The 26,426-nt window shown below is 35.6% G+C and overlaps 1 protein-coding gene and 1 long non-coding RNA gene across 5 annotated transcripts; one reads left to right on the top strand and one right to left on the bottom strand.

Moving 5' to 3' along the window:
* Nucleotides 1-516: 516 nt before the first annotated feature.
* LOC106868142 (uncharacterized) lies at nucleotides 517-23,387 on the bottom strand. Of its 4 annotated transcripts, none has more exons than XM_014913272.3 (2): nucleotides 23,357-23,387; nucleotides 517-3,546 (listed from the first exon to the last, which is right to left on the bottom strand). In XM_014913272.3, exon 2 carries the CDS (start codon nucleotides 3,318-3,320, stop codon nucleotides 693-695), a length of 2,628 nt encoding a protein of 875 aa, XP_014768758.1. In that variant the 5' UTR covers nucleotides 3,321-3,546; nucleotides 23,357-23,387; the 3' UTR covers nucleotides 517-692. The 4 variants fall into 4 exon arrangements, with proteins under 4 accessions (XP_014768758.1, XP_014768760.1, XP_089213201.1 ...); XM_014913274.3 differs by lacking the exon at nucleotides 23,357-23,387 and adding an exon at nucleotides 13,743-14,950; XM_089357075.1 differs by lacking the exon at nucleotides 23,357-23,387 and adding an exon at nucleotides 13,693-13,803.
* LOC149133974 (uncharacterized) lies at nucleotides 21,534-25,419 on the top strand. The gene is made up of 2 exons (XR_016243023.1): nucleotides 21,534-21,801; nucleotides 24,576-25,419. It is a non-coding gene; the product is annotated as an uncharacterized LOC149133974 (long non-coding RNA).
* Nucleotides 25,420-26,426: the final 1,007 nt, after the last annotated feature.

Genomic DNA, 26,426 nt, shown 5'->3' with positions numbered 1-26,426 from the left:
TATAAACAATATATGAGTATATGCATATATATGTACATGTATGTATATACGTTCATCTACATGTACATATAGATACATAACTAGGTACATGACGTGGCAAAAGAACAAGGACAAAATGGTCAACAAGGTGCAACAAACAAGCAGGCCACATAGAAACATCCCCTTCATCAGCTGCCACCATTAAAACTCTGGCGTTATATATATATATATATATATATATTTATTTATTTATGTATGTATGTATGTATATATATGTGTGTGTGTGTGTGTGTGTATATGTTTGTTCCTCCAACATCACTTGACAGCCGATAGAATAAGTACTAGGCTTACAAGTCCTGGGGTTGATTTGCTTGAGTAAAGTCGGTGCTCCAGCATGGCTGCAGTCAAATGACTGAAACAAGTAAAAGAATAAAAGAATATACAAGCAATTAACAAAACAGGTCTACATTACAAACAGCCGAGCTAGACACAGACACACACACAAATAAAAAGAAAAGACAACAGTAAAACCAAATGTATTGTTTGGTAACTGAATGAATACCAAGTAAGTTTATTGTACAAATGTAAGAGAAACAGTATGTAGAACCACATAGCAAATATTATGAAGAATGAAGTTAAAGATTTACTATTTCAAAAAGTCAATGTGATTTAGAAGAAATGTTTGTTTCTATGCTTTTTGTTTTGTTTGTTTGTTACTTTGCAGATGGTTCAGGAGCTTCTGTGAGTCTCACAGACTGCTCAACAGTCGTACCGTCTGCTTTTTTCAATAAGACTGAGCCATCAGGCTTCATAGAAGTCCGCAGTTCAGCTAGGCTGTGTTTTTTATTCGATTCTTTCTTAACATGCTTTACAAACGCCTCTTTGTCTTGGCTGGCCCAGGTTGGACATGACAGACACTCGTACAACACACCGTCCTTGTGTGCTGTGACGTGGATCAGATATTGCTTGTAGTCCAGATCATTGAAAATGCACCCACTGTTGTCACAGACATATATGCGGGAAGGACGCTTGCATTTATACGCAATACAATCACGCACTACAATTGTTTCTGAAGGGTGAGCTTCCTGCACATGACGTTTCATGTTAGTTAATGAAGTAGAGATACATGAAGACTCGCAGTATAGGCACTCGTAAGCTGGCATATATGTTACATTGCTCTTTTTAATGGAATCTTCAGTTTTGATTGCCGTTATCTTTGGTTTTACATCAATATCTTTACTATCAACAGCTAGCATTTCTACACCATGCTTTTCTTTACTGTGTTTTATCAGTTCACCTTTTTGCTGAGCAACAAAATCACAATCTAATTTAGAACAGAAGAAGTAAAATTCTAACGAGTTGTTCTCTTTCTTCACCAAAGCACTCAATGCGAGATCTGGGTGTTTAGATAATATATGTGATTTTATCAATGTATTACCTAATGCCGAGAAATCACAACTATGACAACTATAGAGTGTGTCTTTAGCAGTCAACTTAACACTGTTATCTGTCTTTTTTGAACCAGTGTCTTTGGAATGACTGTGTTTTTTTTTTGAAGGATTAGATTTAGAATCTTTTTGACTAATCAGTTTCTTGGCAAATAAAACAGTTTGTTGCAAACCAGTGGGTTTTGTCCCCGGATCTACTTCAACTGAAGGAATGGGTGTGCATTTCTCTACATGACTCACATATTCTTCAGGATCGACATTTACAAAGTTGCATTTGTGGCGACAACAGAAGAAAGTATGATATTCTTTGTTTTGCTCCTTTAGAGCAGTATCTATGCAGTAAAACTTTCGGCTGGGGTGTACTTTAAACATGTGTTGTCGGACCTCATTCATATTGCTAAACAGTGTGTCACAGAAAAAGCATAAATATTGTTTGTCCTCCTTATTGTTATCAAGGTCTATAGTTTTAGTTTCAGAGATGCTTGGTCTTACCTTATTCTCTACTGGTGTGGATTCGGCGGCTTTAGGCGGTGTAGATTCATTCGGAGACTTTTCAGGAAGTTCAGTTATCTGACCATTTTGTCCAACAATATTGGATATAAAACGTAAGGGTTTGTTGCTATGTTTAGCTTTTAAATGCACAACAATCTTTTCAATTTTACTTGATCTACACTTACAGTATCTACAACGCCAAAACTTTGTACCAGGAGCAAGGTTAGTGACAGGAGTACCTGAACGTTTGGATTTACCTGAGGTTTTCAATCTTTCGGATAACTTTCTTTTACTTATTCTGCGGTTTGGTTTATATTCTTCGGGATCATAATCAGGATCAATATCCTCGTCCTCTGGGTAACTATCACTGTCTGACGGACCTTCTCTTTTCCGCTTTGTCGGAGTGTTCAAGTCCGTTGTACTAACCTCTGTATGAGATATACTACTGTTGGATTGATCGGCATTGTCAGGATGCAAACTCTCAACTGACACAATCAGTGGTCCTGAATATGTATCAACAGAATCTGATGCTTTTAAGTCACTGGCCGAGCTGGGTTGTGATTTAGAAGCAGTGTTGTTAACATCATCAACTTTCACAAGATTCATAGTGGAATTTATGTAACTATCCACAACTAAAGACACTGACTGGCTAGCACCAGAATTTATTTCTAAAGTAACATTTTGTTCCTTTGTAGGATCATAAGAAAGTGATTTCTGCTCAGTTGTTTCTGAAATCAGAGAATTACTGGGCATTTCCAAAATACTAGGAGTTATATTATCAATATCTTCACATTCTTTCATCGAATTGTCACCATCGACTGATGACTGACAAGGCTCTGTTGATGTTACTTTGCTGATATTGTAAGTTGCAAAATAATTATGCTCATTTGTAGTTATTTTGTCGAGGTCATCACTTTGTTCCTTCAAGGTCATCTCTTTCTGTGCTAGGTAGTCATCCAAAAGGGCACAAGACTTCAGGGCTTGTTTAATTTGGCTGTACTCATTATGTGCCTTCATCGAGTGCTTGATGATGTCTTTGCGTAGATAACTCTCCTTATCACAGTAGTTGCACTTGAAGCGATGCGTTTGGGAATGTTCAATCATCTTCTGTTTCTCCTGACATTTAAATCGACAAAAGTTACACCAGTACATCTGCATGTTAACATTGGGAAGAAAGGAGCCATTTGGGGAACGAAAGAGAAAAGGGGCAGAGAAAGCACACAATATCTCTTCCCATGAGTTCCCTGATTCTTCACCACTAAAGGACTCATTGAGATTCGTTTCCATAAACGTTATAAAATTTTTGTCACATATTGATTTAGTGGGTGATTTTGGTCTTAAGATTGTGACAGAAGAACTAATACCATAAGATTTCTGCTGAGAGTTTTCAGTGACTGCCATCTTGTTGGGTGCTCGACCAAGTTATTTACAAGATTTTCCAAAAGACTTTTTTCAACACTATTCACTGTTCCTCATGACAAAATGGTTCAATGAATAGATATCACAACATCTTGCAAGATTTTAAACTATTCTCATTGAAAAACTGTTCTTTGGTATTTTATTACCATGTAACTTGCATTGGAAGAAATCGATACCAGAAACGTTTGAGGAGGTGCTCTTTAAAAACCTGCAAAAATAAAATTAAAAAAAAACAACCATTACTTATATAAGCATTGACTTAACATATAAAAATCTGAGTTTCAAGATTGGTTTAATATAGCAATTAAATACCACTTCATCGAAGTGCTTTAATCCACGTTCTAAAATAGGTAAGAGGTTTATGAACAAAATTCTAAAACAAGGCTGAGCAGAACAGAAACTCATATCAATCAGTCAATAAACTTTATCATTTTGGTCTTACACAATAATGTCCAGTTAATTAGCTTTGTTGGTTCTGTCTGTATGTACAGGAAAGTCCCAAAGAATTGTTATGACAGCCTCAAGGTGATGCTCATACCATTTGTTAATAGTTTTGATAAGAATGCTAAAGATGTATTTAAGTAGAACTGGCCAGGAATACTTGAATGATGCAAAGCATATTCTACATATGTATACAAGAATAATTTTTAAAGAACTGGTGAAAACATTCTACATCCGGAGAGGATTTCAAATTGGTAGATGGAAAATGTACAGGAGCCTGTTGTGTGTGTGTAGGTGTGACCACTGCTTGGCAAGGGGTTAATTAATTTAATTAAAATCTTTCAAAGCAATGTTCCAGCATGTCTGAAAGATAAGGGATAAAAGAAGCAAGCAACATGAGCTTGACAGAATCTAAACTATTGACTGCGAAGTAAATATTCAGCCAATCTACACCTTACTCTAAAGATGCATTAGCAAGAAGTGGATACACACAAAAAACTAGAAAATAATGATAATGCCTCAACAAAGCAATGGGGAAATGGTCATCAGGTTCAACTAAATATATCATAAACAGAGGGTCTAACAGCTGATAACGACTTCAGTTAAATAAGTAGGACTTTCACCACAGCACACAAAACAAGATCTTCAATGAGGACAACGTTGAGATTAGCTACAGGTGCTTAATATCACAACTCAAATCAAACCACAACCAGCATCATAGAAATGGACATATTGCACTCCATTTATGACAATGTAATGCAGCAACTCCATATTCAGCCCACTTAAATACAAGTGCTCCACAGAAACACTTAGGTCTAGGGTAAAGGAAAGTATATATAAAATTAAAGGAAACAACTACAATAGATTCTCACGGCCACCATTTTCATTTAAACATAAATTCCTTCCTTGACAACTCACTATACACTCCATCCATCCTATGTCTATGAATATATTTTGATGTCATTTCTCCTGCTACCATACACTTGTGTGCATGCACCTACACGAGCTGTATACATATAAGCATAAGCCACTGTGTGTGTGTGTGTGCATGTATAAAGAGGGTTGGCCAAAAGTCACCCGACAGTAAATAAAAATTCCATAAATACCATCTGTAATTTCATACTGACTTGAATGGTAAAATATGTCACTCAAGGACTTCAGTCTGAACAGTTTTCATGAGTTTCATATTCAGATGCTTTTATTAAGTTCATTCAGTTGTTAAACATGAATAAATCTTGGAATTAAATGACTTTGATTTACTCTCAGGTGACTTTTGGTCAACCCTGTGTGTGTGTGTGTGTATATATATATATATATATATGTGTGAGAAAGTTGGTATGTGAAAGCACGTGGTTGGATGTATAAAAGATAATAAGAGTGAAAAAACTACAGAAGGCTTGTGTTACATGGTTAAAGTATATATTTAAATTATGTCAGAAAAATGTTATAAAATCTTTATAACATTTTTCTAACATTTTTCTGACATAATTTAAATATATACTTTAACCATGTAACACAAGCCTTCTGTAGTTTTTTCACTCTTATTATCTTTTAAATATATATATATATATATATATGTATATATATATATATATGTATATATATATATATATATATATATATATATATATATATATAATACAAAAATGGGACAAGAACGCAAAACATCCAGACACACGATACAAAGAAAATAAGGATGGGTCGTTTGGAATTTTCTTTCCTCAGTCGGGTTCCAGATTATCTTTGTAATTTCGGCTGGTTATTCTAGAGATTGCTCCAATCTGGCCAGACCCAACGAAAAACTAAGCTAAGAGCACTAGATTCCTTGGAAGAAAGCAGCAAATGTATACGAAAACAAGGACGGAAAAAGAACGGAGAAATAGTACACAAATGCAAATAGCAGGACATTAACAACAGGTGTCTTTCGACTAAGGACAAATTAAATTAAGCTGGTGTGTGTGGAAGTGAAGCCTTATGGCAGGGACACAAGGGATGACAAGCATAGGGAGGAATATAGATGTTGCATGGATGGTAGTTGAACCAAGAAAGGTCAGGCTTGGTCGAACACCGGTCACGTGGGGAGAGAAGAGAGAGAGGTAGAGGGATAGAAGAATTAAGGAGAGGCGATAAAAAAAATGAAAGGGACAGAGTGAAGTGAAAGAAGAAGGAAAGTGAGCATGAAGAGAAGGCTAGGAAATGTGAGAGAGGGGGAACGAAAGAATGAAGAGTTGAATGAACAAAGTAAGTGTGAAGGGGATGATAGAAAGAAGGAAAGAATGAAAGAATAATAGTCGTACAAAATTTAGATATATATATACTTACATATAAGAGACCAAAGTGTATGTACGCTGCTATATTTTTATATATAAAAAATACGAAAATGAGACAAAAACGCAGGCCAAAAGTCTGGAATGTTTTTCTAAATATCAAAATTGTTATACCCACCATATTATTGTAAGGAGTAATAATATATCGCAAACTAAATATTAAAAAATTCTCATTTTCAGATCTATTTCCAAATTTTTAGCCCAGACTGGAGCCTGGTGTTGCCATCCGGTTTCACCAGTCCTCAGTCAAATCGTCCAACCCATGCTAGCATGGAAAGCAGACGTTAAACGATGATGATGATGATGATGATGATATGGCAGGGGGTAATATATATGGACTACACGTATAAACTTTGCTATGTAGCCATGCTATCCTCTCTCCTAGTGAACCTGAAGCCCTAGAACCACTTCCTACTCCTCTCACCTTGATGCTTGCTCAAGATGGTGTACAGGATTTTGAGGAAATTGTAATCCATTGAGTAAATTAATCATGTACCAAAGCCCTCTGCCAGCTGGTATGTTTTTGTGCAAGTCTACTTTTTAGGTGTTGACAAAAGTTCCACAACTGTCTTCACACTCATCCTCCCAAGTCCACCACCATCACTATCAGCCAATTGAAAGGACGGACTGGTGAGATTATTGAAATGCTGGAGATGTGTGTGGTGTGAGAGAAGTAAGATGGAAGGGAGCCTCTGCTGATGTCCTCACGGGTAAGAAACAGGTTTAAATTCCCCTGGGTAGGCAGGTATGATGTGGTGGGTGGTAAGAACATACTTTGGTGGAAAAATGGGCAGATAAGGCAACTGAGGTAGTCAAAGTATGTGATAGGGTAGTTAGGCAGAGATTAGTCTAAGTTAACTAGATCAGCAGAATGCTAGTCTGAGAGACATATGTACAGAAAATCACACAGATTGTGCTTTCAGAACCTGTTTTACAAAGGTAGGCAGGTTTTCTCAATTACTGCATATTGCCAATCACCTCGGTCTTTTGTCATTTACTCAGTGACGGTTAATGTCATGACATCAGTAATCAGTTCATATCATTGCCAATATACACACACATGCTTAATTAATAAAGGAAAACATCACCATTCTTAAAAACTGTTGTTTGTTTACTTGCTTGCAGTTCTCTATATATCGGGTTGGTGCATAATTATTGCAGCTTTTTTACAACAAATTTTATTCCACAAAAACAATAACAACATTTAACAAAAACATCTTTAAATGATGGTCTGACTGTCTGCCAAGCAAAATGGGAAGCAGTAATTGAAGTAGATGGTGAATATGCTCCGGAATAATCATTTAAAAATGTTTTTGTTACATGCTGTTATTGCTTTTGTTGAATAAAATTTGTTGAACAAAAGCTGCAATGACTATGCACCAACCCAATATATATGTGCGTGTGTGTGTGTGTGTGTGTATCTATGTTTGTTCCCCCACCACATCACTTGACAACCGGTGTCGGTGTGTTTATGTCTCCGAAACTTAACAGTAGAGCAAAAAAGACAAGAGGAAATACCAGGTTGAAGAAGAATAAGTAATGAGGTCAATTCATTTAACTAAAATTCTTCAAGGTGGTGCCCCAGCATGGCCACAGTCAAATGACTGAAACAAGTAAAAGATAAAAGACGTGTGTGTGTGTATGTAAAAATAAAACAAAAACGATTGTAAACGATTGTTTTTTGTTTTGTTACATCAACTTACGTACGTTTCATTAACAAGAAAACGACTATTAGTTACATAATCAAGATGTAAAATCTTCAGTGACAGCCAATGAAGAGATAGCAACCAACTGATGATACGAGTACAACAGCACAAACAGGAATAGGCAGTTTTGAAAATTGGTTGTCTATGATGCAATTTAATTTTCAAGTCTAAGCATATATATATATATATATATATATATATATATATATATATATATAACACATTTACTTATATACATGTACATGTATTATCACGCATGTATACGTACATTATACATGCGTGAGAGTAAAATATTTATGTAAACACATTTTTAGGGACAGGATATATATATATATATATATATATATATATAACACATTTACTTATATACATGTACATGTATTATCACGCATGTATACGTACATTATACATGCGTGAGAGTAAAATATTTATGTAAACACATTTTTAGGGACAGGGTAAAATATACATGTGTTTGTAGAGATTTTGCGCATGTATTATATTTCTAAACTGTACTCCGAATCTGGCGATTAATATTGCAAATAAAATTAAATTTTTTCGCGTTATAAAACAACAGTATGAAGTGCTAAGGGCAAATAGGATTAATGAAAATAAGCACCCAGTAGCACTAATTTTTTCCTATATTTTTACAACAGGTTACATTATCTGAGAGTAAAGGGTTGTTTCAAAAATCGAATTTTGCGTTTTTTTTTGTTTTTTTTAATACAAGTATACCAAAAGAAAGATTTTGGTAAAAGAACAATATGGTCAACTTTTGGAACGCTCTTTAATGATCTGGTGGATTACGACTGGAATAAAAGCTTATCATGAAAAGCTTATAGGACGGGATAGACACTGTAGGAACGCTTTCAAGACGCACGAACAAATTAATTGGTTTATTTTTCCATTTAGTAATCTGCGCCCCCTTGTCTATTGGAAGAGTGACCTCCCTTCTGGTGCGAAAGCGTACGAGCGTCATGTCGACGACAGCATGGTGAAGATCGAAGTATTCAGGTTGATATAAGCATAGATCCAATCCAATTGGAAGAGAAAATCAGTAAAAGAATAAATGTAGGTGCAAACTGATAATACGTCTAATCTTAACATATAAAACATAGCTACTGCCATGCTTAACTAAAATAAAAGCATGAATAATTTTTAGAAAACTAGAACCGAAAGAAACCCCGGGGAAGTGTTTTGGGTAGATATTAAAAGTGTATCGGCAACGACGAGGCTTCAGAAGGAAGAAATTCCTGACACTTCGTTATTAAAATACAAACGAAATGTGAATATCATTTCTGTACTCTTAAATGTCACAAATGGTTCTTCCACAATGTAATTATCTAATTTAGTAATTATTATTATTAATATATTACAATATTGATAGGCGCAGGTGTAGTAAGAAACTTGCTTCCCAACTACGGTTTCGGGTTAAGTGCCACTGCGTAACACCTTCGGAGCGGATTTAGGAAACGGAAACTGAAAGATACCAGCGCTTGACAACTGGTGTTGGTCTGTTTACGTCCCAATAACCTAACGGTTCGACAAGACACCGATGAGAATACCAGGCTTTAAAAATACGGGTCAATTTTGTTTGACTGCGACCCTTGAAGGCACTGCTTCAGAATACTTAAAGTCCAATGACTGAAACAAGTAAAAGATAAAAAGGTATTTGTCTACAGGTAATGCCTCCTGCAACCTCACCTTATCATCAAACGAAGAATATGTACACAGAAAACCACCTTAAGCACTACTTTAGATAGACAAATAATTTTTTTTAGTATGGACACTCCAGACTAAAGAATACTTTCATGGAAATATAATGCGCACATTTTCAGATCAGACGGAGAACATCTATAGATAAGAGAAAAGATAGCTTCGTGTTTGTTGTATGTGTAAAGTAGAAAGCGATGTGGTTCGTTTTATAATGGGGCGATCTCATGTAGTTTCTATCCACTTGGATGTGTATTAAACTTAGAAAATAAAAATGAGAGGTGGACGTTTTTTTTTTGCTTTTTACTTTTTATTTCTCTCTTGCTTCGCCTCTTAAGATTACAGATCGAATTTGAAAATAGAAAATAGATTTAGGAAGAAATCGAAGTGAGAAGAAGCGAAAAAGTGGTAATATAAATTTACTGAAAATCTTACCGAAATGTCTACAGCAAGCAAGTTTTATAATCATCCATGAAATATGCTTCGCTATAAATTGTGTATATACATATATATATATATATATATGTGTGTGTGTGTGTGTGTGTATGTATGTATGTATGTATATATATATATAGATATATGTGTGTGTATGTGTATGAATGGATGTATGTGATGAAAAGGTTTATAGTTATATAGTGGTCGATGTTTCTGACACAGTGCCTAGTGTACAGAAGAGGGAAAGACAAATACAAAGAAAGAAATAGAGAGAGGTAAAAAGAGAGAGAGAGAGAAGAGGGGTAAGGTTTAAATGAAAAACCAACGTGGGATCGAGGAGAGAAACAGGAAGTGAGAACAGCTACGAGTGTGACGGACAAAAAGTGAGGAGGGGGGGAAAGGATGTGAAAAGGTTGACAAGAGGCGGGATAAATAATGAGTGGAGTCCCGTAAAAATAAAATAAAAGAGGAAAAAAAAATATATAGTGATGGTCTTTGTCGAAATAAATGTTGCTTTTAATTAAAGAAAAAACGCAAATAGAAAAACGAAGCCAAAGAAGATAAAGTAATGAGGCAAAAGAATTTGGAGAAAGAGAGTGAGAGAGAGAGAGAAGGAAAGGCGACTGGAATATGAGTGAGGAAGAGAGAGAGAGATGTATATATATATATATATATATATATATATATATAGAGAGAGAGAGAGAGAGAGAGAGAGAGAGAGAGAGAGAGAGAGAGAGAGAGAGACGGAAAGGCGGATGAAATATGAGTGAGGAAAAGAGAGAGAGAGAGAGTGAATGAGGCTACGATGAGAAAAGGAGAAACGCCAGGAAGGATTCTGGGTATTTTCTATTTGCTTCTTTCCACACACGCTACACATACTCCTTTCATAGCAACACACCCACAAACACACACACACACGTGTGTGTGTTTGTGTTTGTGTGACCAAAGGAGAAGAGAGAGAGAGAGATAGAGACAGAGGGAGAAAGAAACATTAGCGACAACAGAGAAATATAAAAGTCAGCAGGCAGCGCGACCAGGGCTGGCTGATTCTTTTTTTTATTTCTCTTTTGGCACACATCACACATTTTACCAACCAAAAACCACATGGGAAGTAAATTTAGTTTGTTTATTGTCACAAACTTACATGAGTGTAGGTCTCTCTTTCTCTTAGATAAAACAAGTTCAACTTATCTTATTTAAACAGTGATTAATGATTATCAATTATTAAGCATGTTAATTTTCTATCATTAACTTCCCTATTTCTGTTCCCTATTCAGAGAGTAAAAAGCAGCTTTTTATATAAATAAACTGTACAATAACCGCAAAAGCATGCGGAGGAATTTCGATGTGGTCGCTTGAGCTACTAGAAATAGCAGCTAAATTTCCATCAGACCTCTCCCCACAACTTAGGTATCCCAAACACAAATATCGAAAGTTAACCCAACTAAATATTATTATAAGTTTATAAAACACGCTAAATACAAAAAAATACGGAGGTTTCTAACTATGAAATGAATCTCCACACCAGACCTGACAGAGCGTTCTAGCCGTGACTATCTCATCTTTTTGTATATCTTTGACTATATATATAACCAACAGTCTTTTTTTTTTTTTTTCTTTTCATATGGTATGTGATTTGAGAGATTTGAATTTCTAGCATGTCCGAGTGACAACATAGAGCAGGCATAAGCAATCTTTTTCGAGCAGCCGGCCGCATGAGATATACCTCACCATCAAGGATGGCAGCACGACTAAATGATTTTTAAGGTAATTTTTCGTTGGGTGTACCATTCAGAAAGTACCGCGAGAGCTACAGGTTGCCCCATGACTGACGTAGAAGCTATTGAAATGTGTTGCTGCAGTGTAAAATCAACTTCAGACAGTTTTTGAAAGGAATTTATAAACATTCCTGAAATACAAATATCGAACTTTTTAAACAACCACTATCAAAAAAAACACCACACACTAATTAACAAAATTAAAATTAGTAAGAGGAAAAGTAGTAATGGTCCCCGTCGGATTACAATAAGGGAAGAAGTTTTTCTAAATGGGACTCGGTCTGCTAGAAATAGCAGCAAATATTCCTTAAATCACACCACACTGTCTTTAAGTAAAAAGAATAAGACTGGATAATGTAGTTTCTATACACCGTTGAAAGGTCAACAACGGTTGGCACCGCTACTCTATATGCGCATTTATATTAAAAGTATGCATAGGTATTACACATATTTTTTCATAAACAGATCAGGTTACCAACCTTTTTTAACACCATGGACTGGCTACAAGTTTTTCACCGACCAAGGGAGCGCGCGCATAACAAAAACACAATAAAGGGTACATAATTTAATTAATATATATATAATACATATATAAAATGCAAAAACACCCTGCAGACTGCGACATTCAATAGAAGAGAAATAAGATTTATTCTTTCTCAGCGGGTCCGTACCAATGATTCACAACCGGGTAGTAGGGGATCCCTACCATAACTAAGTCTAGGAAGAGGGTCCTTTATTTCATTGCTGGGTTCTCATCGATCATCAGAAACACCAGCTTCACGTTTTTCTTTTTCAAGATTGAAATAAACAATTTAAAAAACTCGCAATGTTTCCGTAAAGTGTAGAGGAGGTTTGAAGATGTTATGAAGAAAAGATGAAAATGAAGGAAAAAGTGAAACAGTGGAACGAAATAAAGTTAGGACATCGAGCAGATATAAAATGCACACACGTAGTAAGATGTTACTGTTTGTAAACAAAGGATCACGAAATGGAGATATATTTTATACTAATTTTCGGAACCCGATCTTCAGGAATTCGTGGGTGTGTCATTTACTTTATGTAGTGTAGGCACAGAACAATGATTACTAAAACTAGCAAGTCATATAGATAGACATCAGAACAATGACATTGTCAAACAGCTTTCAAATGGACACAACCAGAAGGGAAGAGACGCCGAGCATTCATATCGAACAGGAAAGAAGCCAATATCACTTGGCTAGATTTGGCCAGATGTAGAGAAAACTGCAGCCGACAAAAGCAGTGATGTCAACGGAAATAAGTGTTGTAGCTGTGACGGACGAGTGTAAATGTGTTCATACATAAACATACGCTAACGTATACACGCTATCTTAAAGATAGTGCAATAAGCCTATCCAGTGATATGGTATTTAATAAGTAACTAAATTTCTATTGCGCATGTGCAAACACACACACACTTGATGATTCTTTTTTTACCACAGAAAGACGAAGAGAAATATATTTGTAGACAAATATATTTGCATTCACTGGTATCGTTAAACTGCAATCGTCAACAAGTAAAACCGTCGCAGTTTTCCTTCCAGATATACACGGTGACAGTAGCATAAAACAAAATATTAAATAATAAATTACATGAAATCAAGAATTACGTAATTACATTCATTAGCATACATTTGTTTCAGCTAAAAGAACTTCACAATGCAAAGAAGTGAATGCTGCCCTGTATTCCTGCAGCTTCGTGAGCGATAAAATTAATATTAATTTTAGAAAGAGCTCTGATTAATACACACATACACAGACGTATATGACTATGAGTTAGTATGAGTATATACACATGTATTTATACAAAGACACATGAATAGATATGTACATATACACACACATATAGAAACAATATATATATATATATATATATATATATATATATATATATATATATATATATGTATAACACACACAAAACACGTATGGTGGTTACTGAGTAGTAGTAGTAGTTTCAGGTAGTGGAAAATATCCTTTGCTTCTTACTTGGGATGTTATGAAGTAGTGGCTATTAGTGGTAGCAATGGTGGTGACACAGTTGTAACAGTATCTAGGACAGCCTATTAGAAGCAGCAGTAACAGCTAGCTATTAGTAGCAGCAGCAACAATGGTATTGGCCATAATAGCAGAGGCTGTATCAGTCCTAATAATGGTAGCAGCCATAATTACAGTGGCTGCATCAGTCTGTTGTTGCTGTTGTTATAGTAGCAGTGGTGGTAGTAGTAACAAAATCAGTAGGAATTGTTTTTATAGTTATCATTCTTTCTTTCCCACAGTGATTTACAAGTGGTCAGTATTCGATTGTGAGAGTTTAAAAAATTTTTTTTTTATGGATTACTATTGTGCAACCCTCACTAATAGTTGAGGGAGGTCATAAAATTTGTGTTATACCTTACCTCTACACGTGTCTATATGTTTACCAAGTTCTATTTGTCTGTATTCTGGTATTATAATTTTTTTTATCTGTACAGTCATGCACTGTCTTTAGGACATTCCAGTTTGCCTTATGTAGTTCTCACATCCTGAGCGTATAACATAATTGCATAGATTAGATTTTCAGATGCACAAGTTAAAAATTATTTTTTACTATGGAAAGCTGTCCTTCTTTCAAATGAATCTCCAATTCTTCTGACAGATTTAAACTTATGCCAAAGTTGGATCTTCCACATTTTTTTTTAATGTTGATTCTTTTATTATTGTATGAAGTTTGGCCTTTGTTAATTTTTCAGTGATTTTCAACTGCCTTTTGCTTTTTATGATAATATGTATTTGGAGGATTTGGTTTAGCCTGGGGTCCTTTTTCAGTCAGTGTCGGTATGTTTTGAAATATGGTGTCGTAAGCCTCATTGTTAAGATTGCCTTAGTTCCTGGATACTGAATTTCTTGGTTTGCTGTATTCAATTAAGGATTGTGGAAAATTCCTGTCTAGAAGTGAAATCCTTAATACCTTTAAATCATGGGTCACAGATGTTTTCATCAGATACAGTTTTGCAGATCTTTTGATAAGGTTATATGGGGGGATTTACTCACATGTTTCTCGGACAGCATGAATTCAAAGGTAAATATTGTTTTGGTATACATAACTTTAAAGTATATGTCTACTTCTATTTCATTGATGATGTTTTTCCTTACAATATCTCAGAAACTGGAGTTGGTTATGACTATATTTTTTATTATTGTACAGAATCCACATTTCATTGCAAGTTACAATACAGTTGAGAAATGGATTGGTCTGGTTACAGAGAAGAAGTGATGAGCAAATTTCATTTCTGTGCATTTTCTGATTTTCATTGAAATCGTGTGGTACCCATTTGTCAAGCTTTTTTGATTTTCCGATCATGTGAAAACGGTTGAAGGCAGGTTTTACGTGGATCCTTCTTAATGACAGTCTTTAATTGACCATCATTGATGACAGATGGCGTCCACTATGCTCACAATCGTCAAGGCTCAGGTCTCCACTGTGAAATCGTTTAAACCATTTTTGAACTGACCACTCACTGGTCATTTCCTCACCAAATGTTTCGTTGATATCGCAAGCTGTTTCAGCTGCTTTACGTCCTTTTTTGAAATTGAATAACAAAGTTGCTTAAATATCATGCTTTGACAGTTCCATTTCAGATGATTTTAACAACAGTAAAATCATATATCAATGCTAATTTATTGATGCATTTTGGGCAAGTTTATGAAACAATTGCAAAAAGATGTTTTAAAAAATTCAAAACTCTGCAAAAATCCGGTACAAATTCTTCATAATTCAAAGCGCTGCTTATTTTTGTTCAACCTGATATTACAGTTTGATCTTGTGTACTTTTATAAGTCAACAAATAAAACCTGTTTTTACACTGACTGTTTGCAGGTGATTTAGTATATCAAAGTCGTCTCTTGTAAAATTTCTGATACGTTTGAAAGATGGCTTGAATAGGATGTCTACCAAGTTACTTGAGTAGTTTCCTCAGGCTGAACAAGTTATTATTGTTTGTAAATCTCACAATGAGAGATATTCAGCAACAGTACTTTGGAGTGAAGATGGTTTGCAAGCACAACATGGCAGTCCTGGGTCGATTTATTCAACTATAATTCTTCAAGGCAGTGCCCCAGCATGGCCACAGTCTATTGACTGAAACAAGTAAAAGAATGTAGCTAAGAGTAGTTAAATCAATTACAGTGACCTCAGTGTACAGCTGGTACTTATTTTATTGACCCCAAAACGATGAAAAGCTAAATCAACCATGACAGAAATTGAACATATTGCCAAACAAAATACCACTAGGCATTTCACCTGGCATGCTAACGAGTCTGTTAGCTCATCACCATGCCTTTGTCAATTATTCAATTAGCAAAACTACTCACTGGATTATAGCGTATTCTACAGGCACTTCCATGCCGAGTATTCCACATGCAGATAGCATAAAGACAATTGCAGTGTGGAAGGTGTTTATAAGCTATTTAAAGTCACACAAAAACTGTTAGATTCACTTCAACATTTAAACTTAATTTGCCAAAATATTTTCATCGCTTTGAGACCACAACCTGTTCACTGACAAAATTCCATGCAGCACAGAATTTTATCAGTGATCAGGTCGCGGTCTCAAAGCGATGAAAATATTTTGGCAAATGAAGTTTAAATGTTGAAGTGAATCTAACGGTTTTTGTATGTGTTTTAAATGGCTTATAAACATCTTCCATGCTGCAATTGTTTTTGTTTCAGCACACGGTCTCAGATCAGGTCACTTGCTATGCAAGTACATCTCCATAATAATATAAAGAGTTAACAAAGAAAGTTTTAATATTAGAAAACTTTAGTGAACACAATGTTGGTGACATTTTCTGACATTGTAATTATACCTAAGGTTCAATGTGTAGTCCTTGACAGAACAACATAGAACAGACCGTTCATGAATAGACAAGTTAGGAAAAACAGACTTAGTTTACTCAGCATGATTACAGTCCAATAACAGAAACAAGTAGGGACTGGTACAGCTGTGTGGTTAAGAAGTGAGTTTCCCAACCAAGTGGTTTCAAGTTCAGTCCCACTGCATGGTACTTTGGATGTCTTTTATTATAGTCCCAAACCAACTGAAGACTTGAGTGGATTTGAAAGACAAAAACTGAGAGAAGCCCATCATCATCATGCAGTGTTTTAAATCCAGGTTTTGTCCCTGTTAACAGGGGTGGCTGGATCTACCTCAATGCCATAGCAACCGACCTCACACCATCTTGCCCAGGTTTGGGTGTTCTCCTTTTTCAAACCAACCATCCCAATCTCCTCCTCCACCTTTCCCTTGGTCTACCCCGCTTTCACGCTCCATTTACCTCAAACGTAATCACCCTCCTCAACACATGCCCATACCACCTCACTCCATTCACCCTTGCCAACCATTCCACCAATTCCTCCAACCCCAGTATTCCCATCAAATCCTCAGTCCTCCACTTATCAAACACATGTATACATATAGGCGCAGGAGTGGCTGTGTGGTAAGTAGTTTGCTTACCAACCACATGGTTCCGGGTTCAGTCCCACTGCATGGTACCTTGGGCAGGTATCTTCTACTATAGCCTCGGACCAACCAAAGCCTTGTGAGTGAATTTGGAAGACGGAAACTGAAAGAAGCCCGTTGTTAGCATGGAAAGCGGACGTTAAACGATGATGATGATGATGATGATGATGATGATGATGTATATATATATATATATATATATACATGTATGTACGTGTATTTGTGTGTCTGTGTTTGTCCCCCCCCAACCATCGCTTTGACAACTGATGCTGGTGTGTTTATGTCCCTGTAACTTAGTGGTTCAGCAAAAGAGACTGATAGAATAAGTGCTAGGCTTACAAAGAATAAGTCCTGGGGTCAATTTGCTCGACTAAAGGCGGTGCTCCAGCATGGCCACAGTCAAATGACTGAAACAAGTAAAAGAGTATGTGTGCGTGTGTGTGTCTTCTTGGCTTGACACTGTATGACATTTGTAAACAAGCAGCACTGCTGTGAAAGATCTGCTTCAATGAATGCTGTCTGATCCATGAAATCATGGAAAAGGGGACCCTTAAAACAGTGATGATATATTCAGTGTGGCTGTTTGGCTGGCAAACACAAGATCCTGAGTTCCATCTCACCATGCACACCTTGGGTAAGCCTTCTGCAATAACATTTGGTCAGTTCAAGACCTGTTAGTGATATAGTGGCGATGGAAACTATGTGAAACCTCACCAGATGGAAAATAGTTGTCAGGCAGATGCTGAGTGGTTGGTGTTAGGAAGGGCATCCAGCTGTAAAAATCCTGCCAAAACAGTCACAGATGTTTGGTGCAGACTTCAGCCTGGCCAGCTCTTGTGGTATCGTCCCACCCATGGAAGATGGACGTTAAATGATGATGATGATGATGATGAAGTGCTTGTAGAATACTCTATAATTGAATGAGTAAGTGGTTTTGTTGGTTGAACAACTGACAAAACACAAGTACACTAAGAAGCCTCTTGATTCAGTAATCTGCTGAAAAATAATGGGAATCATCAACATCATTGTTTAATGTCCATATTTTATGCTTGCTGAGCAAGTTATTGAGATATGTGGTGTGCAAATATTCAGATAGCCACTGTGCCCATACAAGAGCTTCTGCAGACACCGTCCTTCCAAATACACAGTCCATTGTTAAAGATGTAATGGTTGAATTGCAGGGAGTGAGAGCTGGAGGGAGAGAAGGAAGCACTAGTACTCGGCTGGTACTCATTTTCAACAAAGTACAGTAGAGCAACATGAAATTGAATACATTGCTCAGGAACACAACATGCAGCCTTGGTTCAGAAACTGAATGCAGGCCTTATATATGTGCGTGTATATCAAGTTACATTGCATATGTGCAACGTAACTTGAGATGACACTGGAGAAAACAAAAGTTATGTTATGAACTTCATTAGCTTACAACTGTTTCTGCAATAAGATGCAGTGCACTCTTAGTTGAGTACCTGGATAACATTCTATAGCTTCATCAGAGCTTTGAATATGAGGTGTAATTTTCCCAAATAAAGTGCATTTTATATTCGAGGCTCTGTTGATGCTATATGATGTTATGCGGGTACTCAACTAAGAATAGACCACATCTCACAGCAGAAACAGCTGTAAGCTAATGATGTTCTTAAGATAATCATTTATTCTTTTGTTATCTCTTTGTTCTTATTACCAATCTACACTTATCTAACATTGTCTGTGCATTTCGACTTCTACACCAGGTTATTAGTCTTGCTACGCCTAAGCAAACTATTAAAATATATACAAGAAAGTAATATTTTGAATGCAGTATAGCCATGAAAACAGCAGAAAGATTGAGTATTTTACCCTTATGTGTTGAAAAAAATTGTCAGCAGCAAGCCACAAGACTTGAACTTAGACCCATAAATTACCGGCTGAGTACTCTACCAATTGAGCAAAACTGCCCGCTGACAATAATTTTTGTCAAAGGAAACCTTTTCTTTTAATAACTGTTTCATATCTAATTAATAAGCAGCTTTCTAGCACATTACCAGTCCACCTAGTGGCCTCCTGTATATATACTCGTATATATTTTTATATATACATATACAATAATCCTTTGAGATCTCAGATATTTTTTTCTGAATCTCCCTGATTCTTTTAATGTGCTAGTTACCTGGTATTAAATTGATATTAATTAATATCCAATTTTTTACCCCATTGTTTAATTTTTATATATATATATATATATATATATATATATATATATATATATATATATATATATATATATATATATATATATATATATATATATATATATATATATATATATATATATATATATATATATATATATATATATATATATATATATATATATATATATATATATATATATATATATATATATATATATATATATATATATATATATATATATATATATATATATATATATATATATATATATATAGGTGTAGGAATGGCTGTGTGGTAAGTAGCTTGCTTACCAACCACATGGTTCCGGGTTCAGTCCCACTGCGTGGCACCTTGAGCAAGTGTCTTCTACTATAGCCTCGGGCCGACCAAAGTCAAGTGAGTGGATTTGGTAGACGGAAACTGAAAGAAGCCCGTCGTATATGTGTATATATATATATATATGCATGTGTGTCTGTGTTTGTCCCCCCATCGCTTGACAACCGATGCTGGTGTGTTTACGTCCCCGTAACTTAGCAGTTCGGCAAAAGAGACTGATGGAATACTAGGCTTCCAAAGAATAAGTCCTGGGATCGATTTGCTCGACTAAAGGCAGTGCTCCAGCATGGCCGCAGTCAAATGACTGAAACAAGTAAAAGAGTATATATATATATATATATACATATTCATTTAACATACATTTTGAGCACCGGCACAGATAGGAGGTGTATGATATTTATGCTGCTAAATGTGTTTACTTAGTGTAGTGTCTATGTCTTGAGAGATTTGTATGTGTATAGGTAGATGTATTTTATATGTGTGTGCGTCAGTGTGTGTACATAGGTATATGTGGACATGTATGTATATACACGCATTTATAACTGTGTATATGCACAGGTGTGACTGAGTATATAGTTGTGTTTATCAATAATATATTTGAATGTGTGTCGAATGGAAGGTAGTCTAGTTTGATTAACTTGTGCAGAGGATTTGTACCTGCCCTTTGCATGAACATTCACACTTGAATACTTTACTTTGTTGATATTCAAATTCTTTTGGGGTTTTTTTTTTCTTGCATATTTAGCTATCTTCTTAAGGTGGACCTAAGAATAACTTGGTTGGCTTGTTTTAAATGATTACCTTTCAAAATGTTAAAATTATTTTATAAAATCTTTAGAATTTTCTTTACATGACATAAAATGAATGAATGGATTTCATTGAGAACATACATGTGTATAATGTGTAGGTGTTGTGAATATATTGCATATCCACCATCAAATATTATTTATGTCATCAGGAGAAAATTATGAAACAGCCGAAATATTAAAATATCAATGCTTTTTAACATTTCACATTTCCAGTTCGTCTTTGCTTAAAGCACCTCACAGAGGCAAAGTGGTCAATGCTGGTGGCATGTGAAAAGCTCCTTTTAAGTGTTAGGACTCACAAAGGCAAATGTCAAATGACCGAGACCTTTGGTATTATATCATGCTTGAGAAGAAGTAAAATCACAGTCGTGGCAGATACTGGTATCACTCAAATGACACCTGTGCCACTGGCATGTAAAATCACTCATTACACTCTTGGAGTGGTTTACATTAGGAAGGGCATCCAGCCATAGAAATCATGCCAAATCAAACTGGAATCTGGTACAGCCTTCCTTGTAACACCAAAGATGAACTAAGGGCAACAATTATGGCAGCATTGACAAACTTAAACAAGGAGACAATCCAGAAGAGTTGCAGGAGTTTATTAAGTCGTCTTGAGGTTGTGTTTGAAACCAATGGCGATTTTATTGAATAAATTTACTCTTTAGTATTTCAAGAAATTTTTATGTAATTTTGGTAAATATATCAGTTAAAATGAGATGTCAGTGTTCTTTTCATGTTTGTGTAATTTAGACGACAGTCTATTCACCACACCCTGTATATGCATATTGGCAACCCCACTAGTGCTGGTGCCACTCAAGAAGCATCTGTATTGGATCTAAATTTTTAAAAAAAGCACCCGTGCTGGTGCCACGTAAAAAGCATCTAATACACCTTGTTAAGTGGATGGCATTAGGAAGGGTGTCCAGCTGTAGAAAGCCTGCCAAAACAGACAATTGGAGCCTACACCTTGTCAGCTCTGGTTAATCCGTCCAACCCTTGCCATCAAAGAAAACGGACGTTAACTGATGAGGATACATACACACGGACACACACATAAAATATATATATTAAAATGTTAACAGTTTCCTGTGGTGTAAAAAAAAATTATGCTGTGGAAAGGGAATGGTAAAAGCGCGCGTTCAGTAGACAGAAAGAGAGATTGGAACAGACACTGATGATGGGCACATACATACACATGCGAACACTACTGGCATACACCCAGAGGTAACTCAAGTTTCTCTCTTTTGTCAACAGCGAACACTTTAGAACGCATTAAATAGTATCAACGTACACAATGACAAAAAGGGTGAGGTAGTTATGAATTGTGTTCGATTAGGCTTGTTGTGGGACTGACAACAAAAGTTCATGGCCGCAGCAGTCAGGCTAGTGTTTATTCGTGAGTGACTAATGGAGTAAAAGCGGTATCTCAGTAAATGTTGCTTTATTACACGGTTTAAAACACGGACGGGATTTGACTATTGCAATGAAGGGACATCGCGGTTACAAAACTATCGTTGAATTACAAGTAAACAAAAAGAAGTAAAGAAATATTGAGATATAAACTGAGGAATCAAATCATTTACGACTTATTATTACAAAATATCGACCATAACACAGAAAGGGAAGACGAGGTGGATATTTTAATGTACATGTTTGAATGCCGCATTAAAAAAATCTTATCTAATTATACGGGATATGGAGAATGACATTTATAGAGGAAAATATAATTTATACGAAATAAATTAAACTAACAGATAATAAAATGTAAACTGATATTTTAATGACACAGAAATACTTAATAAATAACTATAATACAATGTAACATAGGTGAAGGTAAAGAATATGCACACCACCCGTTTTCGACGGTTGGGGTTAGCGGCGGGTGCGTATTCTTTACCGCCGCTGTAACATAGATAGATAGATAGATTGATAGATATGTATGTGAGAGGAACGCATTAAAGAGCCTCTATTCCTTTAAAGGGCGCATGTACTGCTCCACTCCTACAATAACAATATCTTTCCGCTTCTACTTGTCCAAAGTCACGAAGTGATATTCAGGTGGACACGTTTCCTTTTCAATCCTAGAGTTTTCAAGTAGTTGCTGTCTTTTATCAGCTTTTGTAACTCGCCAATTTTTACACACATTTTATGGCTGTGTATGTTAAGAACCTCACCATGTATAGTATACCGTTTTTATTCATTTTACTCTGCAGATAATACATCCTTTTTAATGTACACCTTTTATTTCCATATATGGAAACATACTGTAGGTTTGGCAGTGATTACAGCAAAATAAACAAAGTGTAACTAAACTTCACATGCCGTAAAAAAATAATTTAGTCTCGAGATGTTGGGAAATTTCTAAGTTAGTATTAGGAAAACCACGTCACCACCAGGTTCATTCAAAAGAAATAGAAAAGTAACACCTTTTTTTGCTTTTCTTTTTTGTCCCTTAAACGGAATTTCAGCCGTAACCATCATGTCTAGAGATATCTATCACTACATTACCTAAAGGTGTTCTCTTTTTTAATCAATCGGAGTCATTTGAGAAAGACCTGGCAGTTATTTCGGGCAAATCAAGCAGCACTCAGATGCACTAAACATACCCTAATTTACGTCAAAGTCGCTTTTTTTTATGTCATATACATGTGGTATAAAAACATCGGTCTTTGTTATGAATTACTATTATTGTTATTAATGAAACATTGTAACAACTATTTATAGAAATCAACAGAAAAAAAGGTGAAAACGAATAACAACGAAAGAAAGGAATACTCACCTTTCAAATTACTTTTCGCTACAACCATGACATCTAGTGTCAACTTGGAACTACATGCGTAGATTTTAAAGCGTGTCATGGGTAGACAACTGTATTATCCGGTCCTCACGCGAAATATTTATTTTTTTTTTTAAAGGTACAAAGACATGAAATTTTATTATATCGATCCCTGTGCTCAACTGGTGCTTAAAAATTTTTTTTTTTTTTATCGGCATCGATGTTATTTGAACTGAAAATGTAAAGCCGTAATAAATGCCGCTAAAGCATTTTATCCGGCGTGGTAAACCATTCTGCTTGCTCGCAGCACCGCGTTTTATAGCAATAAAACTATCAATAGTGTTAATTCTTAACAAATAAATAAAATGCTTATCATACATCGACATATATAGCCTTCCTACCAACGTGAGACATTTTATAGACCGTCACGCAGTTTAAAGATGCCAGAAAAAATAATTTTTTAAATTAAAACACCCTTCGTTCAACTGTGGATTAACAGAAGAATAACATTATTCTGCCTTTATACAAGCGTTCCAACTATGACTTGTCTGTCTCTTAGAAACGTTCCAAACGTCACCGTTCCGATCATTTTAAGTATTCCAAACATGACCAAACCAAATGCTTCTCATGCCATGCAGTTAACGCTTACTTTTCTTTTACTTTTGTTATTCCTTAATGGCATTCATGTACAATAGCGTCGGAAATTAATTAACTAGCGCGCTGAAAAAGAAAAAAAAGCGTAATTTCTTTGGATCTATTTGTTTTAAGCGTCTCTTCTCTTATCTTTTATTTGCTTCAATCATTGGATTACGGCCATGCTGGGGCACCGCCTTGAAGAGATTTAATCAGATTTAATTGATCCGATTACTTTGATTTTTTTTTTTTTTTTTAAGTCACGTATTTAGATACCGGCCCTTTTTTTTGCCGAAACGCTAAGTACGGGAACGTAAACAAACCAACACTGGTTGCCATGGTAGCCAAGCCGCGTTGGGTGACGCAGACGTAGTGACACTAACAAATCCCCCCCCCTTCCCAATGAGAAGTTGGGCGGAGTTTGTGTCCTTCTCCACACACACAATTCCTGTAAATTTTCAGTTTTCACTTTTTGCAAAAATTACTTTGGATCAATGTGACGCATGATTTTGAAGAACCATTATCTTAGATGCTTACAATATAAAGCTAGAAAATAATTTTTATCTTCTTTCTTTCTTTTTTTTTAAAGGAAGTCAAAACTGAAAACTAACGGTGAAAGAGAAGGAAACAAATCACCATGACCACCACCAGAAATAAAAGGGCTTTTGCAGAGTCATAATTGTGTGTGTGTGTGGATTTAGACCATGGGTGGTTGGGGGGGGGGTGCTCTTCAATGGAAAATTAGCAAATTTAAATCTCAAAACCAATCTACTGCATGTAATTGAATTTGATGAGTTACTCTTTTACTCTTTTACTTGTTTCAGTCATTTCACTGCGGCCATGCTGGAGCACCGCCTTTAGTCGAGCAAATCGACCCCCAGGACTTATTCTTTAGAAGCCTAGTATTTATTCTATCGGTTTCCTCTGCCGAACCGCTAAGTTACAGGGACTTAAACACACCATCATCGGTTGTCAAGCGATGTTGGGGGACAAACACAGACACACAAACACATACACACATACATATATATATATACATATATACGACGGTCTTCTTTCAGTTTCCGTCTACCAAATCCACTCACAAGGCTTTGGTCGGCCCGAGGCTATAGTAGAAGACACTTGCCCAAGATGCCACGCAGTGGGACTGAACCCGGAACCATATGTGGTTGGTGAGCAAGCTACTTACCACGGAGAAAGTTTAAATAAATAACTGAAAATATCGCTTTATAGATACACTTTTCAAAATTCAGATTTCATTCTTCATACAAACATTTGCGGTGGTTTACTTTTCTTTCATTGTGAAAGTACAAGGAAGGAAGGAAAAGGGTGGGCAAGATTTATTTTTTGTTTTATTGCGAGTTGCAAATGTTTCAGAATGTGAAATACGATAAAATGATTAAAAAAATAAAAATTACGAAAAAGATAAAGAATCGTTTTCGTGGTTGTTGCTGTTCCGAAGACATATTTAAAAGACATGGATTTTAAAAAATCTTCTTTTAAAATGACTTTCCTTCGCTGTTTTGGAAGGCATGAAAAAATAAGTGGGGGCGGGGCGGGTTCCTGACAAAAACAGGGAAATTCAAACAGTAAATTCCGAAAGTCTGCTTTTCCATTTTCCAGGAGAGGTAGTTAAGGCCCAATCAGTAATATTCACTGCACATACATACATACATATATATATATATATATATATATATATATATATATATATATATATATATATATAAAAGATAATAAGAGTGAAAAAAACTACAGAAGGCTTGTGTTACATGGTTAAAGTATATATTTAAATTATGTCAGAAAAATGTTATAAAATCTTTTTGGTATATAAACATTGTATTTTGAGAAATAACCGGTTTCGTGTTGTCTTTTCAAATTTCTCTACTTCATTGTAAGGTGTTCGTTCACACGTTACAATGAAGTAGAGAAATTTGAAAAGACAACACGAAACCGGTTACTTCTCAAAATACAATGTTTATATACCAAAAAGATTTTATAACATTTTTCTGACATAATTTAAATATATACTTTAACCATGTAACACAAGCCTTCTGTAGTTTTTTCACTCTTATTATCTTTTATACATCCAACCACGTGCTTTCACATACCAACTTTCTCATATATATATATATATATATATGTATACAGAGACGATGCTCTTTTTATTTACCCTACCAATAACAAGAGCACCCTTGAAAAAGTTAGGAAAAAGATTAGACATTTTTTCAAATCCTTCAACTTAAAACTTGAATTTATGACTAACTATAAGATTGTTAATTTTCTGGATGCTACACTAGACTTAGATGAAGGACTCCACCACCCGTACAGGAAACCTGAAGAAACCACTAGTTATATTAACACACTTTCCAATCACCCCCCCCCCCCTCTATAATTAACACAACCGTCCAGGCTGTTTCGGACAGACTTACCAAACTAT

The sequence above is a fragment of the Octopus bimaculoides genome, chromosome 9, assembly GCF_046866305.1.
Source record: "Octopus bimaculoides isolate indiv1 chromosome 9, ASM4686630v1, whole genome shotgun sequence".
Classification (NCBI taxonomy): Eukaryota; Metazoa; Mollusca; class Cephalopoda; order Octopoda; family Octopodidae; genus Octopus; species Octopus bimaculoides.
This window is presented reverse-complemented; position numbering and strand designations above follow the sequence as displayed.